The 14,846-nt window shown below is 40.0% G+C and overlaps 1 protein-coding gene across 2 annotated transcripts in view; it reads right to left on the reverse strand.

Moving 5' to 3' along the window:
• Window positions 1-7,324: 7,324 nt before the first annotated feature.
• The window catches only part of LOC115747882 (UPF0481 protein At3g47200-like), a 37,543-nt gene continuing 30,021 nt past the window's right edge, over window positions 7,325-14,846 (reverse strand). The window contains exons 2-4 of one of the 2 annotated variants that reach the window (XM_048274797.1): window positions 11,362-11,392; window positions 11,199-11,321; window positions 7,325-8,751 (exon numbers count right to left, since the gene is read on the reverse strand). In XM_048274797.1, coding sequence (XP_048130754.1) covers window positions 7,471-8,751; window positions 11,199-11,222 — 1,305 coding nt within the window. In that variant the 5' untranslated portion in view covers window positions 11,223-11,321; window positions 11,362-11,392 and the 3' untranslated portion in view covers window positions 7,325-7,470. Of the gene's footprint in view, window positions 8,752-11,198; window positions 11,393-14,846 lie in introns of both variants that reach the window. The other variant, XM_048274798.1, reaches the window with a different exon arrangement.

Consider the following 14,846-nt stretch of genomic DNA (forward strand, 5'->3'; position numbering starts at 1 on the left):
CTTTTGATGTACAAGTCGCCCAAGCATAGCCGAAAGCCTATTTAATACTCAATGCAATAAGACATTAAGACCAACTAATTGGCATCGACATCGACACACAACACGACACGCCGATACGTCATTTGTCAAAATAGAGAATTTCGACATGTTAAGACACGTTGTATATTAAATGTATATTTTTATATATGCATGATAAATTATTATTTTTTAATCAAGTTAATCTGATACAAATTCACTAACAAATAAATAATAAAAAAGAGCCTAGAATGAATTTAGGCTAAAAACATCAATCCACCATTTGTTAGTATCATTCACCATTTCTAATTGACAAATTCAACTACATTCCATTTTAATAGTCCATAAAGCTTGGAGAAATTTACATTTTCACATGTTGGTGGAGTTTTTTTTAGAATATTAGATTTTTATTAATTTACATTTTCACCCCTAAAAAATAAAAAAAAATTCAAAATTGACCTGCGCGTGTTGGATTTTTCGGGTCGGGATGTCCGACCTGCCTTGAAAATCCGACATGCGGTGACCACATGTCGGAGCCAACATTGGTACGGAGGCCTCCGGAAAGTGTTCGTACTTCATAGGAGACAATTGCCAAAAGCATTTCCCGCCATTTCTGGCCACCAAAATCACTTTTCTGATATAATTCTGTCCTTTTTTTTTCGAATTCAACCCATATCGGCTCGTATTTGTTTATGGCTTTATTAAAGTATCCGGAGAATAAATAACATATACTCTCAATGTTATTTTCTCCTTTTTTGAAAATTAGTTCGAGATTGTTGGTAGTTTTGGGCCCGAGAGCAAGCCCGATAGCCCGGACCAAACCGAATAATATAAATTAAACAGGTCCAAAATATCGAGTTTGGTTGGTCCCGGCTCCCGGGCTCCCACACTTTTTTGCTCACCTCAAGTTTTTACCATATGCGAAGTTCAACTGGGTTACCAAGCATGCTGTCACACCTAAATTGCCTCAACAAGAAGATTAATTTATCAAGCACCCCCATAAAACATTAATCTCAAATTTTTGAAGAACGTTGGTAACCAAATCGAAATCTCTTCGGTCGTCATCTCAAGTCGCTGAACCCCGTCGCCGACCACCGTCGTCTCACTTGTCGCACAGCCAACTCAACATAGTTTGTTGTGAACGCTAGTCGTCGTGAACGCTAGTCATCGGCTTAAACATGAGCATCCACAAGTTGTCTACCTAAAACCAGCAGCTTGAGTGACAATGGATACCGGCTTTCCTTTGGCTGCGTAAAATAAGACCTTTATATGACTTTGGGAATTTATGATAGATAGTTGATTCGAATTGACAGGATCCATTTAGGTAGAAAGTGCTCACAGCTTTTCTTCCCCATGGTCAAAAAGCCAATTGGTTCATCAGAGCTGTGACTAAAGCTTGACCTACATTGAAAATGGTCCGAACTATATTCTGAACTTCATAGCTTCATTCATGAAGACCTCTCTTTTGATAATCGTTATGATCATTACATTCATCGGTTCAATATTTTACCCTCCGAGTGTGTAACTTCTCGATTTCAAGAGCAAGATTTAAAGCTAGAAGTACCAAGATTTTCGGTGTGCCAAGAGTCAAACATCAAGAGGAGTAGTCGTAGGAAAAAGAAAATTTGATGAAAAGTTCATAAAAGCTGGATTGAACATTGGATGGTTGCAACCATATTTATAGTCTGAATCCCCGATAAATGTCTAAGAACTCTTAGTTGCGGTTCAAGCTATTTTCGCAACATCGTCGTTCAGATTCGCCAACCCAAGTGGATCCCTCCGGCCCAAACTCAAGTCTATCGCATTCTTGGAATGAGCCCATTAATATAAGGGCCCATTAGAAAGTACATCAAGAAGGGCCACGAAAGCCAGCACGAAATAGCCTGCTCGTTTCCTTTTCTCTCGCAAGGAAATCACCTCTAAGCTTCCGAGTCATCTCACTTTGGCTATTGAAAATTGTTCTGATGGAGATGCCATATTTCGTCGGCTTCAAGGAACGTAGTCAATTTCTCTTCTTTAGAATAATGTCCATCTTTTTGCCACGTCATGCATGATGTTCCTCTTGAAAATATAACTTTTTTCCCCTTTTCTAGCCAGCTAATTTAGTTCACGAAATTTCCTTCTCATATGTAATTTAATTCATGAAGCCAACTCCAGGTGGTGATTGGAAACCATTCATGCCTAAGACAAAAAAAAAAAAAAAAAGGTAGGGCAACGGGAGGTGACGGGATTGGAAAGTCGTGTTAGAATTTTCTTAATGTGGTCTACATTAATTGAAATTAATATATAAGTTGGTTTACTAAGGTATGATCCCGGGAGCTTATGTTTTGATGATATTTTTGCCGGTCGGCGTCTACGTTAGCGCTAGCAGTCAAAATTGGCCGGATAAGGCTGAATTGACACAATTACAAAATATTTAGGAGTAAAAAAACAAAAAAAAAATTTAGAACTGAATTATCACAATTACAATAAGTTTCAGACTTTTTTCATAATTTTCCCAAAAAATCTTGGAACGAGCTAAACGGGTCCATTTCAAGCTCAGTCTTGTATTTTTATTGTGAAAATTAAAAATATTCATTGCTTATTGTATTTCTAATCTGAATATCTCATTATAAGGCAATTAACATATTATTATTTTAAAATTCACAAATTGCGTTCCCAAGCACCTCAACTATAACGGAGCATAACTTTAGATCGGGGCCTGAATTTTAAGCCGCGTAAGCACAATCCGAAGGCTTGTTTAGTGCTCACTACTCGACCAATTGCCAAAGGGATTTCGCGCCATTTTTGGCCTCTAAAGTCACTTTCCTGATATAGTTCTCTCCTTTTCTCTTTGTCAAATTCAACCCATATCAGCACATCACTTCTCGGTCATTTGAATTGAATCATATCTTAACTTATTTATGACTTTATTAAAGGTATCTAAAGAATAATTAACGTATATTTTCAATACACTTTATCATTCTTTTTAGAATTAGTTCAAGATGGTTAAGGTCATTTTGTGCTGGAATTGACCTGAACAATATAAATAAGACAGGCCCAACAAATCGAGTTTGGTCAGTACCAGCTTTCAGGCTCCCCGTACTTTTTTGCTCACCTTGTGTTTTTACCATATGCTAACGCTCACCTGATTTACCAAACATGTTGTAGATTGCACATCACCCCTTAATTGCCTAAAGAGGAAGATTAATTAATTATAAAGCCCCCTAAAACATTGATATAAATCAATCTCAAATTACTGAAGAAACATGGCAACCAAATCGAAATCTCTCCACTCGTCGCCTCAAGCCACCAACCCTTGTCTCTGATCGCTGTTGCCTCACTCGCCATGCGGCCAAATCAACCTGGTTTGTCGAACGCTAGTTGTCGGCTTAAAACGCAAGCATCCAAAAGTTGTCTAGTAAAACCATCAGCTTGCGTGACAATTCATAGCTAGCTTTCCCTTGGCTGCATAAGATAAGACCATTAGGACTTTGGGATTTATAAAAGATAGATGATTCTAATTGAGAGTTTAGGTGGAAAGTGCTCACAATTGTTTTTTTCCCATGGTCAAAAAGTCAATTGGTCTATCGGAAGTGGGACAAAAGCTTGACCTACGATGAAAATGGTCCTAACTGTATTCTAAATTTCATAGATGAGCTTCATTCGTCAAGCCCACTCTTTAGATAATCGTTATGTTCGTTAAATTCTTTGGTTCAATGTTTAACCCTCCGAGTGTGCAACCTCTGGATTTCAAAAGTAAGATTTGAAGCTAGAAGTACCAAGGTTTTCGATGCGTCAAGAATCAAACATCAAGAGGAGTAGTCGTCATAAAAAAAAAATTTGATCAAAAGTTCATAAAGGCTGGATTGAACATTTGATGTTTGTAATCATATCTAGAGTCTAGACCACAATAAACTTCTAAGACCTCTTAGATGTGGTTTATACTATGTCGCCATGGCTTGATTTCACAAGGTCATTGTTTGGATTATAGGATGTGAAACCATTTAGAAATGATGACTTTTGGTTCGATTGAGTTGGTTAGGTGTAAAAACCCAAAGTAAAATGTCAAAAATGGGTAAAAATTGGTCAATTGAAGCATTCAATGGCCAAATTGTACCAATTTAACACCATCAATGTACTTAAACAGGTCAATTATCCTTGGGTAATGACTTTGGCTCAAATGAAATTGACGGGTTAACCAAGAATCTCAATTAGGGACTAAATTGCATTAAAAGAATTAGGTCAAATTTTCAATATGCTCATTTAATGAAATTGGTTTGATTGAAATGCAATTAAAGGTATTTGGATAAATGTCACAATCGACTCAGAGTGAAAAGAAGTCTAGAAATGACTCAACATTGAATTTTTTGTCCGATCGAGGAGAAAAATGTAAGAATTTGAAATTACAAGGACCCAAATCAAATTTTTGAAACTTAAAGTGACCAAAATGCAATTGAAATTAAAATTAAACTTTTGACTATTTTTCCATATTTTTCAAGCCACAAATACTATTTTTTAAATTTTTTTTATTTTCTAATATAAATAAATTTAAAAAAATGAAAAAAAGTGCCGATATTAGCACCTTATGCTTGGCCAATATTGATTTTTAAATTTTATGAAATTTGATGGATTTTTAATCATTTTCCTAAAAATAAAATGATAAAAAAAATCAAGTGTCAACAATCACCACCAAGGCATAAATGATGCACCATCGGTCAAGGATAAAGATCGGGATTGGATAGAAACTCACCACCAAGGTCTAAAGGATAATCCACCAACCCAGGCTAAAGGCTTCTGGTAATCCACTTTCCAAGGATAAATAAACCAAGGGTTTAACAATTCAACTCACAAAGAGAAATTTTCATTCAATCAACAAGTAGGCGTTATAATGAAGAACTCTCCTCATTATACAGAAGGACTCAAGCATGGGAAACAGACAAATATTAACGACATGGGGACTAGACAAGCAATTAAGAAACATGGGAACCATAAAGCTATTAAACACCTAGTAACTAGAACAAGCATTAATGACAATTAGAAATTAGAATGTATTAAAGATTGGAAACTCGCAACTTGGAATCTTCAGCAAATTACTCCAGCCTTGACCAGCAAATAACCACCTTAGTTGTAATGAATCAACAACTACTCTTGTGAAATAGATTTTAATCAGCCAAGTCGGGAATCAGTAACTTCTTAGTCGGCATCTTGGTCATTAGCCTTCAGACAAATATTAACGACGTGGGGACTAGACAAGCAATTAAGAAACATGGGAACCATAAAGCAATTAAACACCTAGTAACTAGAACAAGCATTAATGACAATTAGAAATTAGAATGAATTAAAGGTTGGAGACTCGCAACTTGGACTCTTCAGCGAATTATTCCAGCCTTGACCAGCAAATAACCAACTTAGTCGTAATGAATCAACAACTACTCTCGTGAAATAGAGTTTAATCGGCCAAGTCGGGAATCGGTAACTTCTTAGTCGGCATCTTGGTCATTAGCCTTCATGTCGGCATCTCTATTATTGATTCACTGTAGTAAGTTATAACCAAAATGGGTTTTGCCATGAATGAACAATGATTTTGTTGGACTTACCGACAAAAGCATATCGGAGCTTAAGGATTTATTTACACCTGAATTTCGACGATTCATTTGCTCATTTGTTGCGCAGAAAATTAGAGATCGACCCCGGTCCCTAGAAAAAAATATTTAATTCTCATATTTGCATTCATCGTTTCATTTATCATATAATTTCATTGCATTTGTATTGGATCAACGGCTGACGAGCTAAAATGAATTGGACTGACCTCATGGTGAAGTGGAAATCGAACAAGTCCATTATCCTTTAATGGCCGAAAATTGGTAGTAACAATGCTTTTCCATTTGACAAGAAAATTAGTAAATATCTTGGATATCACGACAAAGGGAGGTCTCGGATGGGAGATTTGAGAGGGGGTGGGCGGGAATGGCTCCTCCTCGGCTCCACCACTTCATCTAATGCGTGAAAAGAGGGAGACGTGAGAGAGGGAAAAAAGAGTGCCGCTGAATCAGCGAGTATCAAGTTTAGATTTGGTTATACATTTAGGAAATTTATAAAATATATATATGTATATTATTTGGTCCGGTCCAGTCGATGCGGTTCTCCTTGAAATCGGGAACCGGACTAATCATAACCGGTTCCATTTTTAGAAAACCAATGACCGGACCGAGAGCCTTGAGAACCGGACTCAACCGGCTGATTCGATCTGGTCCGAGCGGACCTAGATTCAGTCGGTCCATTATGCTCACCCCTATGTACAAATAGTGCTACGAGAGAGTACCCATATTCCTTTTGGGAGAAAATTATACAAAAAATCCTAAACCTATTGGACAACGGTTAATTTAGTTCTAAATCTTTTAATTGTGTCAATTTACTCTCAAACATTGTGACAATTTGCCAATTTAGTCCTAAACCTATTATTTGGATAATTGACCAAAAAGACTATTGATAAATTATCTAAAGATTTATGACTAAACTGACACAATTGAAAATGACTATATTAACATATTGTCAAAAAAGGTTTAGGACTAAACAGACACAATTGAAAATAACTATCTTGACAAATTTTCAAAACGTTTAAGAATAAATTGATACAATTAAAATGTTGAGGATTAAATTAACAAATTTTCGTAATGTTTAGGACTAAATGAAAGGTTTGAGACTAAATTGACCATCGTATAATAGGTCAATAACTCTTTGTAAAATTATCCCCTCCTTTTGGTTTTCTTACATCCTTTATATGTTGTGATTACTCACTCATCCTCTATTATTGCCACGGACTCGAATTACATGTTTACAAGCATAGAACAAAATTCAACTTTTTGGCAAAAGCAAATTTGGAAATCTGCCTTAGTTAAATGGGGTTGGCCGTAGAATCTCTCGTAGTCGGGTAAGTACAATACAAATCTTCCAAAATCCACACAAATATTGATATTGTGACATGGTAAGACTCCAATTACTTTTCACTATATAAGGGATTTGCTAGCATAAAAACCTTTAGTTGACTTCGAAAGTAATAACATATTTGGGCCACAAGTTCTTAAAAGAGTATACCCCACAATAAATCCTAATTATTTGTTACTAATTTTTCCCAAAAAAGCTTTTTTTTTTTTTTTGTCTATCATATCTCTAACTCTCCTCTCTGTGATTTTTGCTCTGTCTCTATGCAGAGCAAGAGAATCGAACTCCACACCTATGACACTAGATTCTCCACCCTCCCCAAACCCTTACCGGCGGGGTTGCATGCCTATTGGCTTGAAACAAGCGGTTAATCTTATAGTGAATTAAGAATAATCACATAATAATTTATAATTTAATATCTCCCTGTAGCCATACATGGTTCGTCTTCGTTGGAAAACCAAGACATTGCTATTGGCTATAGAACACAAGCAATTGGTCCAAGGGAAATATTCAAACAGACAATAGTCACTTTTAACTTTGCTTGTTGCAAGAAAGAACAGCAATTACCGTTTGTGCTGCCGTGAGAAGAAGCAACACGATGGCTGCTAGAACTGACAAGAAAGCCCAAGGACTATGGAAATATTCCCTCCTCAGTTTCGCCATCCAAAGGTTCCACTTCTTGTTGCAATACTCATTCACATAGCGGGCGATCTCATCGTAATAGAAATCGTCAACAATGACGCCGTGACCAATCTCGTTGAATATCTGCGCCACTACCACGTCATCGCCCAAGCAGTTCCTGATAATCCCTTGGCGGCGGAGCAGCTTGACGTCCTTTGAAGAGTTTATGAGGCAATCCATGAACGACATGTAGTCCGTCACGTAGCTGATGTCTCCACATTGACGATGCTGCTCGTACGCAATCAGGTTTCGAAATTTCGACTCGGTGAAGTCCTCTACAGTGAAGACTGGTATCTCGAGTATCCCGTTCTTGAATTTGATGTCCATAAGGTGTCGCCCATGCGCCGCCCTTAACATGACTCCAGCCTCCCTGAGCTCCATCGCGGAGAGCATGGAACTCACCTCCATATGCGTGGTGCTACCTTCTATCCGGGGCGCATTTGGCAAGCCAAAAGTACAGCAAGTGTGCACTAGATGCAGGAGATGTTTGCTGTCGCGAAGCATGTCGCGAAGCGTCGCATTTCTGTTCAAGTCTACTGGTTGGCCACTGACGTACCAGATGGCGATGTCGATGAGCTCACAATGCTCGTTCGGACCTTTAGTCATGTCATATAGCTCGTTCAAGACGAACAGCGGGAGTTGGTTCTCGAGCAGCATTAAATCGCGCCGGAGGGAGGGTAGAATTTGAATCAAACCTGCCTCCATGTGCGGGCCATTCATGCCGTACTTACGGAGAAACTCGACGATGAAACATCCATCAATGAGCATCATCGCCAGGAACTCATTTGGGGAGAGGCGGATGGTTTCCGCATAGCAATCACGCGCCCGCTGTTCCATTGCTCTTAGGATAGGCATGTACCTGTGGACGCTCTCCTCGTTTCTCCTCTCAAGCAACCCCTGCACGCACCGCATTTTTTGCTCCTCCATAAATTTGCATCTGTCTCTTCCGTGGTGATAAGGCCCGACGGCTAGAATCTCGGGTTCGTAGGCTTTCTCGTTTGCTTCGCGTAGTACATGACGAACCCTAAATATACTATGCTCTGGCGAGGTCGGAAGCACCCCACGAAGCATATCCTCGATGTAGATGGAGGCATGATCTTGCGTCCCGGATTGATCAACGTTTCTAGCGTCCTGCATAGGTTTACAACATAATTAATGCGATAATAAGCATGTAGTAAAGCAAGATCATGATCTTCCGTCTTCTTAAAACAGCCCTTCACATCTCGGTTTGGGGGAAAATTATCAAAAAAACCCTAAATTTATTACAATTGTGCCAATTCAGTCCTAAACTTTTTTTTTGAACTATTGAGTCCTAAATATTTTGCAATTGTGCAAATTCAGTCCATCAGGCCAATTTTGGCTGGCCGATACTAACGTGGACACTGGCCGGCTAGCGACATAATATTTTAATATATATTTTTTTAAATTTTGGGATTTTTATTTTATTTTATTTTATTTTATTTTTTACTTTCCCTTCCCAGCCCAGGAGGTCGTCTTCTCCACGATGCTTTTCACAGGGTCTCCTTCACAGGTCCTCCCTCTCGGACCTCACCGGAACCGCCCCCACCCCACCCCCCCGAATCAATAACGCCATCCACCAACTCCAACTGCCAGGATCGACGCCATAACACCGCAACGGGAGAAATAAAGGCCAAACGACTTACCCAAACGGATTCGACCGCACGCGATGTCGTCCGTTTAAAGGCCGCGGATCACGGCCCCGACGAGGTTCGAGCAAGGTACGGGCCATGCGATTTCATCAAAACGAACGCATAAAAAGGCACAACACAGTCGAAAAGAAGCGTGTACACGTTAACTAGGTCTGGATCTATTGTCTGGACTCAAAAACTAGACTCGGTCTCTCACCCTTGCTCACGATTTTTTTTTTTGCTCTCTGAACTACTCTGTTTTTTTTTTTTTTTCGCTTCAGAGACTCTTCCTTCAAGACCTCCCCAGGAAAGAAAGAGCTCTCTCGAGTCTCGCCCTTCAACAATCACAGAGCTCTCCCTCTCCCTTGTGAACGAGCTCTCAGAGCTCTTTTTTTTTTTCCAACTCTACTGCTTTTCCTCCTCTGCGGAGCTCCATTGCGCCTCAGATTCTCTCCCTCTCCTTTCTTTTTTTTTTTTTTTTCCTTTGTCCTTTTCTCTTGACCCCAAACGAGAACCAGTGAAGAGACCGTGAGAGTCCAAAAGGAAAGCTTCCTCCTTTTACAAAAGCTCGACCCCCCACACACGAGGCCAACCCCCTCGGGTTGCGACGACGGCAAGCGACGCACGATGGTTTGGTCTCGCGCTCGCACCTGAACTCTCTTCCCCCAGAACTCTCTCTCGATTTGGCCAAACGACGATATATATATATATATAACCAACGACATGGATGAATGGTTTCAACTTTTCCGACATTTTCCCAATTCGATTGTCCCGTGGCCGTGGGTGAACTGTAGCAACGCAGAAATGCAGATCACAAAGAAGAGGAGGAGCGGGAGTGTGCAGTTCCGGGTTCTGAGTAGGTTCCATCTATAACCTGAAACTTACCCGCTAGTACATCCTGCATACTCTGGAACCTGGAACCTACCATGTTACAAGTTCTGGGTCCGGTTCCAAGGTACCCGAGGACCTGCCGATATAACTCCCAAGTTGAAGTAACAAAGCAAAAATTCACCTCGAAGTAACATAGCTCAAAACCAATGAGTACCCTATCAATCTTAAAAAACGCTACATGCTAGGATAACATTATGTGCAATCTAATGACGAGGCGTGTCTTCAGATGATCCAGCAAGAGGAATAACAGGAACAAGCATACCCACACACATCATCATTTGCATTTTGGAGAAGTGTAGATGACATTAAAAATGAGCCCTTTAGAGAATATAGACATACGTATGATAGAAAGCCATTGTAAGCGAGTTTGTAGTTACTATCATCGTGATCCTTAGGCACAACTCTCTAATTCACCCAGAGAACATGCCATTTCGGTTTAAAAATGTCGGTTCCGATTCTGGTTCGATATTCTCTATGGAATCGGAACCGGAACCTGCGGTTCCTCAAAATGCGGAACCGGGAACTAGATCCTAGTTTACTAGAACTTAGAATCGAACCGAGAACCGCAGGTTCGGTTCTTCGATTTCCGGTTCTACCCTCGAACCATGCACACCCCTAAGGAAGAGGAGAAAGAGAGAGAGAGAGAGCGCAGATCTGGGCTGGGAAGGGGAAGTGAAAAAATAAAAATAAAAATAAAAATGGATAAAAATAAGCTTATCTCCGAACATGATGTCAGGCTAAATCCCATGCGCCGAAGATGAACAAGTGGCTCTGACATTGAATATAAAACAAATCAATAGTAATCAACCCTTTCTATCCTGATTAAGCAATGCCACTAGCCAAAATAGAATCCGCCAAGTAAGAGATAAGCCAGAGATACAGATCATTTTAATACGTCATCAGTTCGAGATGGGCCTCATTGCGAGACTGGGAAACTGTCTAGAAGAGTTTCGTGGTCACATCCTTCAACTTCAGTGTTACTCAATGAACTCAGCAGTTAAGGATCCGAGAAGGCAAGGGAAAATTCAGAAGACTTACTTGATTGCTTTGGTGGTCGCTCATTCTTCTAGCCAAGCCAGACCAGCTATAACGATGTAGGATTCAGTTCTTCTCTTCTTGTGGGTTTGTTTCTCAAAGAAACGAGTAGGAGATAAAACGAGACTCCCACAAATTCCAACCTTTTTATACCAAACTCAAACACGTTTTCCTTTGGCCCACCAAGAAAAAGAGACCTCTAGATGACATTTCCTATTAGGTCTTTCTTGGCTCTTTGCCTCTCCATTGGGTTCGTACAGTCCATTGGGGTGTTGAGTCGAGGGATTTCTAAGGTAAGAATTAAAAGTCGCATGTTTAAATTTCCCCTAGCTGAGTGCAAACTGCTCCGATTACATCGATAAATTGAATGTTTGGGGAACTTGATGAAGAGGCAAAGGGCTAACAAAAACTTGCAAGAAAACAACAAAAAATGACTTCATGAGAATGAAATATGAAGTCTTCCACAAATCGCATTACACCAAGTGAAAGCCGACCATTTTACAAACTCCGCAGGACAATTAGAAAGGGTCCTACATTCAAGCTACTGGCTAGATATCATCATCCCATTTATGATGAAGACAACTTGTACCCTTGTAATGAATGTAAATATGAAGGTGCCAGTCCAATCCTCGATATTTGCGCAATTAGCTGGCACGCCAGGAGATTTTCAAGGTAGAAATTGAAAATCCCATGTTCAGATTTCAACAATACAGGCGTATTTATTATGGGTACTGCAATGAACTGAAAGTTCATGGAACTTGGTGTAGTGGCAACTAGCAAAGGACTGAGAAAGACTTAAAAGGAAACGTGAAAAATTGACTTCATGGGAACGACCTCTGAAGTCATCGACAAGTTGCATTGTACTATGCAAAAAATCGGGGAAAAGTACACTAGAAGTGCCATAATTTGTGTACGGTGTTCACTTGAGTGCCATAACTTTCAAAACGTTTACTTAAGTGCCATAACTTTCAAAAATCGTTCACTTGAGTGCTACGTCGGAGCAAAATCGTTTACTTGAGTGCTACAGTAACTTTTCCGGCGTGCCACGTCGCCTTTCCGATGTGCCACGTCATCTTTCCGGCGTCTGCAGTAATTTTTCCGCGCGTGCTACGGTAACTTTTCCGGCTGCCACATCGGCTTTTCCGGCCGCCACGTCAACATGGCACTCAAGTGAACGATTTTTAAAAGTCATGGCACTTAAATGAACGTTTTGAAAGTTATGGCACTCAAGTGAACGCCGTACAAAAGTTATGGCACTTCTAGTGTACTTTTCCCCAAAAATCGACCCCTCCACGAAACTTTATGGAAAATCTAGGGCAATTCCTACGTTACACCTACTCTAGATGCTATAATTGCATTCTTGATTGACACAATTAGCGAGAAAATTCTAAATAAACATCTAAAATATAATCATTTTCTTAAATAAGAATCTGAAATGGACCTTATTTCAAATAATAGTCTGAATTACTTAAATTATTTCAAAGAAAGGCTTAACCGAAGGGTAATTTTATCCTTTATTTTTTCTTTTTTTTACTTTTATATTTCTGTTTGTTTTTCCTCTTCCCTCCCCTCCCCATCTCCCTCGCCACTACCATCTCCACTGCCACCCGTCAATCCCGCATCCCCCTCTCCTTCGGCACCACGAGCACCGCACCGCAAGTTACCACGGCCCGAGGACGAGCCCACCTCCACCATGGAATCGTGACTTCCATTTCCATGGTGGTTTGGTTTGAGAGCTGCGGAGAAGGGGTCGAAGTCTCTCTTCGGGTGGAGAGGGGAGAGAACTTCTTGGACCATCTTCTTCCCTTGAGCGAATATCGACGGTGATCTTGGATACACCGGAAGCGAGCTCACCACCGAGTCGGCGTCACTCTTGCAATCTCGGTGGTTGTTTGAGAGACCCGATCTTGCCTCCATCAAACAACTCATCAACGTAAATCGGGATCCGGATCACCTAACATTGGGGTTTCCGTGACATGCTTACCATTATTCAAATCGGGCCGTCCAAATGAAAATGGACAGGCTGATTTGAGAGAGGGTTGGGATTCAAAACTTTTCAAACCCCAAAAAAATTCCCGCCCAAATTTTTTCCCTCTCCCCTCAACAAATGACGTGGCCCATTCTTGGCCGTCCATTTTCGTTTGGACAGCCTAATTTGAATAATCGTAAGCATTTCACAAAAATCCCAATGTTAAGCTATCCAAATCCCAGAAATCGAAGCTCTATCCAGTTGACCACTAAAATCGAACTCGAAATCGTCATCGCCGTTGCCGCCGCCGCTCCGGTCACCCGCTCCGCCTTTCAAGACTCTAGGCTTCTCTTCCCAAGCAAAGGGTATCAAGGACAAGGACTTTCTTGAATTCCCGAGCTCATGAAGAAAAGTTGAAGCTCTGGTGGGGCTCGTGGGTGCACTAAAACACAAGTTGCCGAAGCGTCGGGGGCTCAACGGAGTGATCATGAACGGAGAAGAAGAAGTGCTATCAAAGTTGAATTCCATGTTCGGAAGTGAAATTGCAACCTCTACATCCTTTGCATGATCAACGAGCCCCCGATCGCTTTCGCACCGTGGATCGTTCTCTGGTTTTTGCACTTATTGTGGATCGTTCTAATCATCACCCGACCAGCACAACGGGCCGGATGGTCAAGGCCGACACGCTTGGGGAGGTGGTGGCCAACGGCGGCATTAGAGGAGAGGTTGATGGAGGACTAGTAGGTGGCAGTAGAGATGGCGGTGGCGAGGGAGATGGAGAGGAGAGGAAAGAGGAAAAAGAAAAAAAAGAAAAGAAAAAAAGTAAATACTAAAAAAAAGGACTAAAGGATAAAATTGTCCTTCGGTCGAGTCCTTCTTTGAAATAATATAAGCATTTTAGGCCCTTAGTTGAAATAAGATCCACTTCATGTCTTTATCTGGAAAAACGATGATATTTCATACCGTTATTTGAAAAAATTTCATTTTATTATTAGAATTATGAATAATGGTTATTTGTTAAATTTCTAATATAAGTATCTAACGATAAGGACATTAACATATTTTAGTATTTTAAAATTCGCAAATTGCATACCCAAGCACCTCAACTATAGCTGAGCATAACTTTTGATGTATAAGTCACCCAAGCACAGCTGAAAGCCTATTTAATACTCAATGCCATAGGACCAACTAATTGGTATCGACACCGACACGCGACACGACATGACAAGACATGCGACACGTCATTTGTCAAAATAGAGAATTTCAACATGTTAGAACACGTTATATATTAAATGTATATTTTTATATATGCATGATAAATTATCATTTTTATAATCAAGTTAATCTGATTCAAATTCACTAACAAATAAATAATAAAAAAGAGTCTAGAATGAATTTAGGCTAAAAACATTAATCCACCATTTGTTAGTATCATTCACTGTTTCTAATTGACAAATTCAACTACATTTCATTTTAATAGTCCATAAAGCTTGGAGAAATTTACATTTTCACATGTTGGTGGAGTTTTTTTAGAATATTAGGTTTTTATAAATTTACATTTTCACCCCAAAAAATTAAAAAATTTCAAAATTGACCCGCACGTGTCGAGATGTCCGAGCTGCCTTGAAAATCCGACATGCGTTGACCACATGTTGGAGCCAACATTGGTACGGAGGGCTTCG

The sequence above is a fragment of the Rhodamnia argentea genome, chromosome 2 (genome assembly GCF_020921035.1).
Source record: "Rhodamnia argentea isolate NSW1041297 chromosome 2, ASM2092103v1, whole genome shotgun sequence".
NCBI classification, from domain to species: Eukaryota; Viridiplantae; Streptophyta; class Magnoliopsida; order Myrtales; family Myrtaceae; genus Rhodamnia; species Rhodamnia argentea.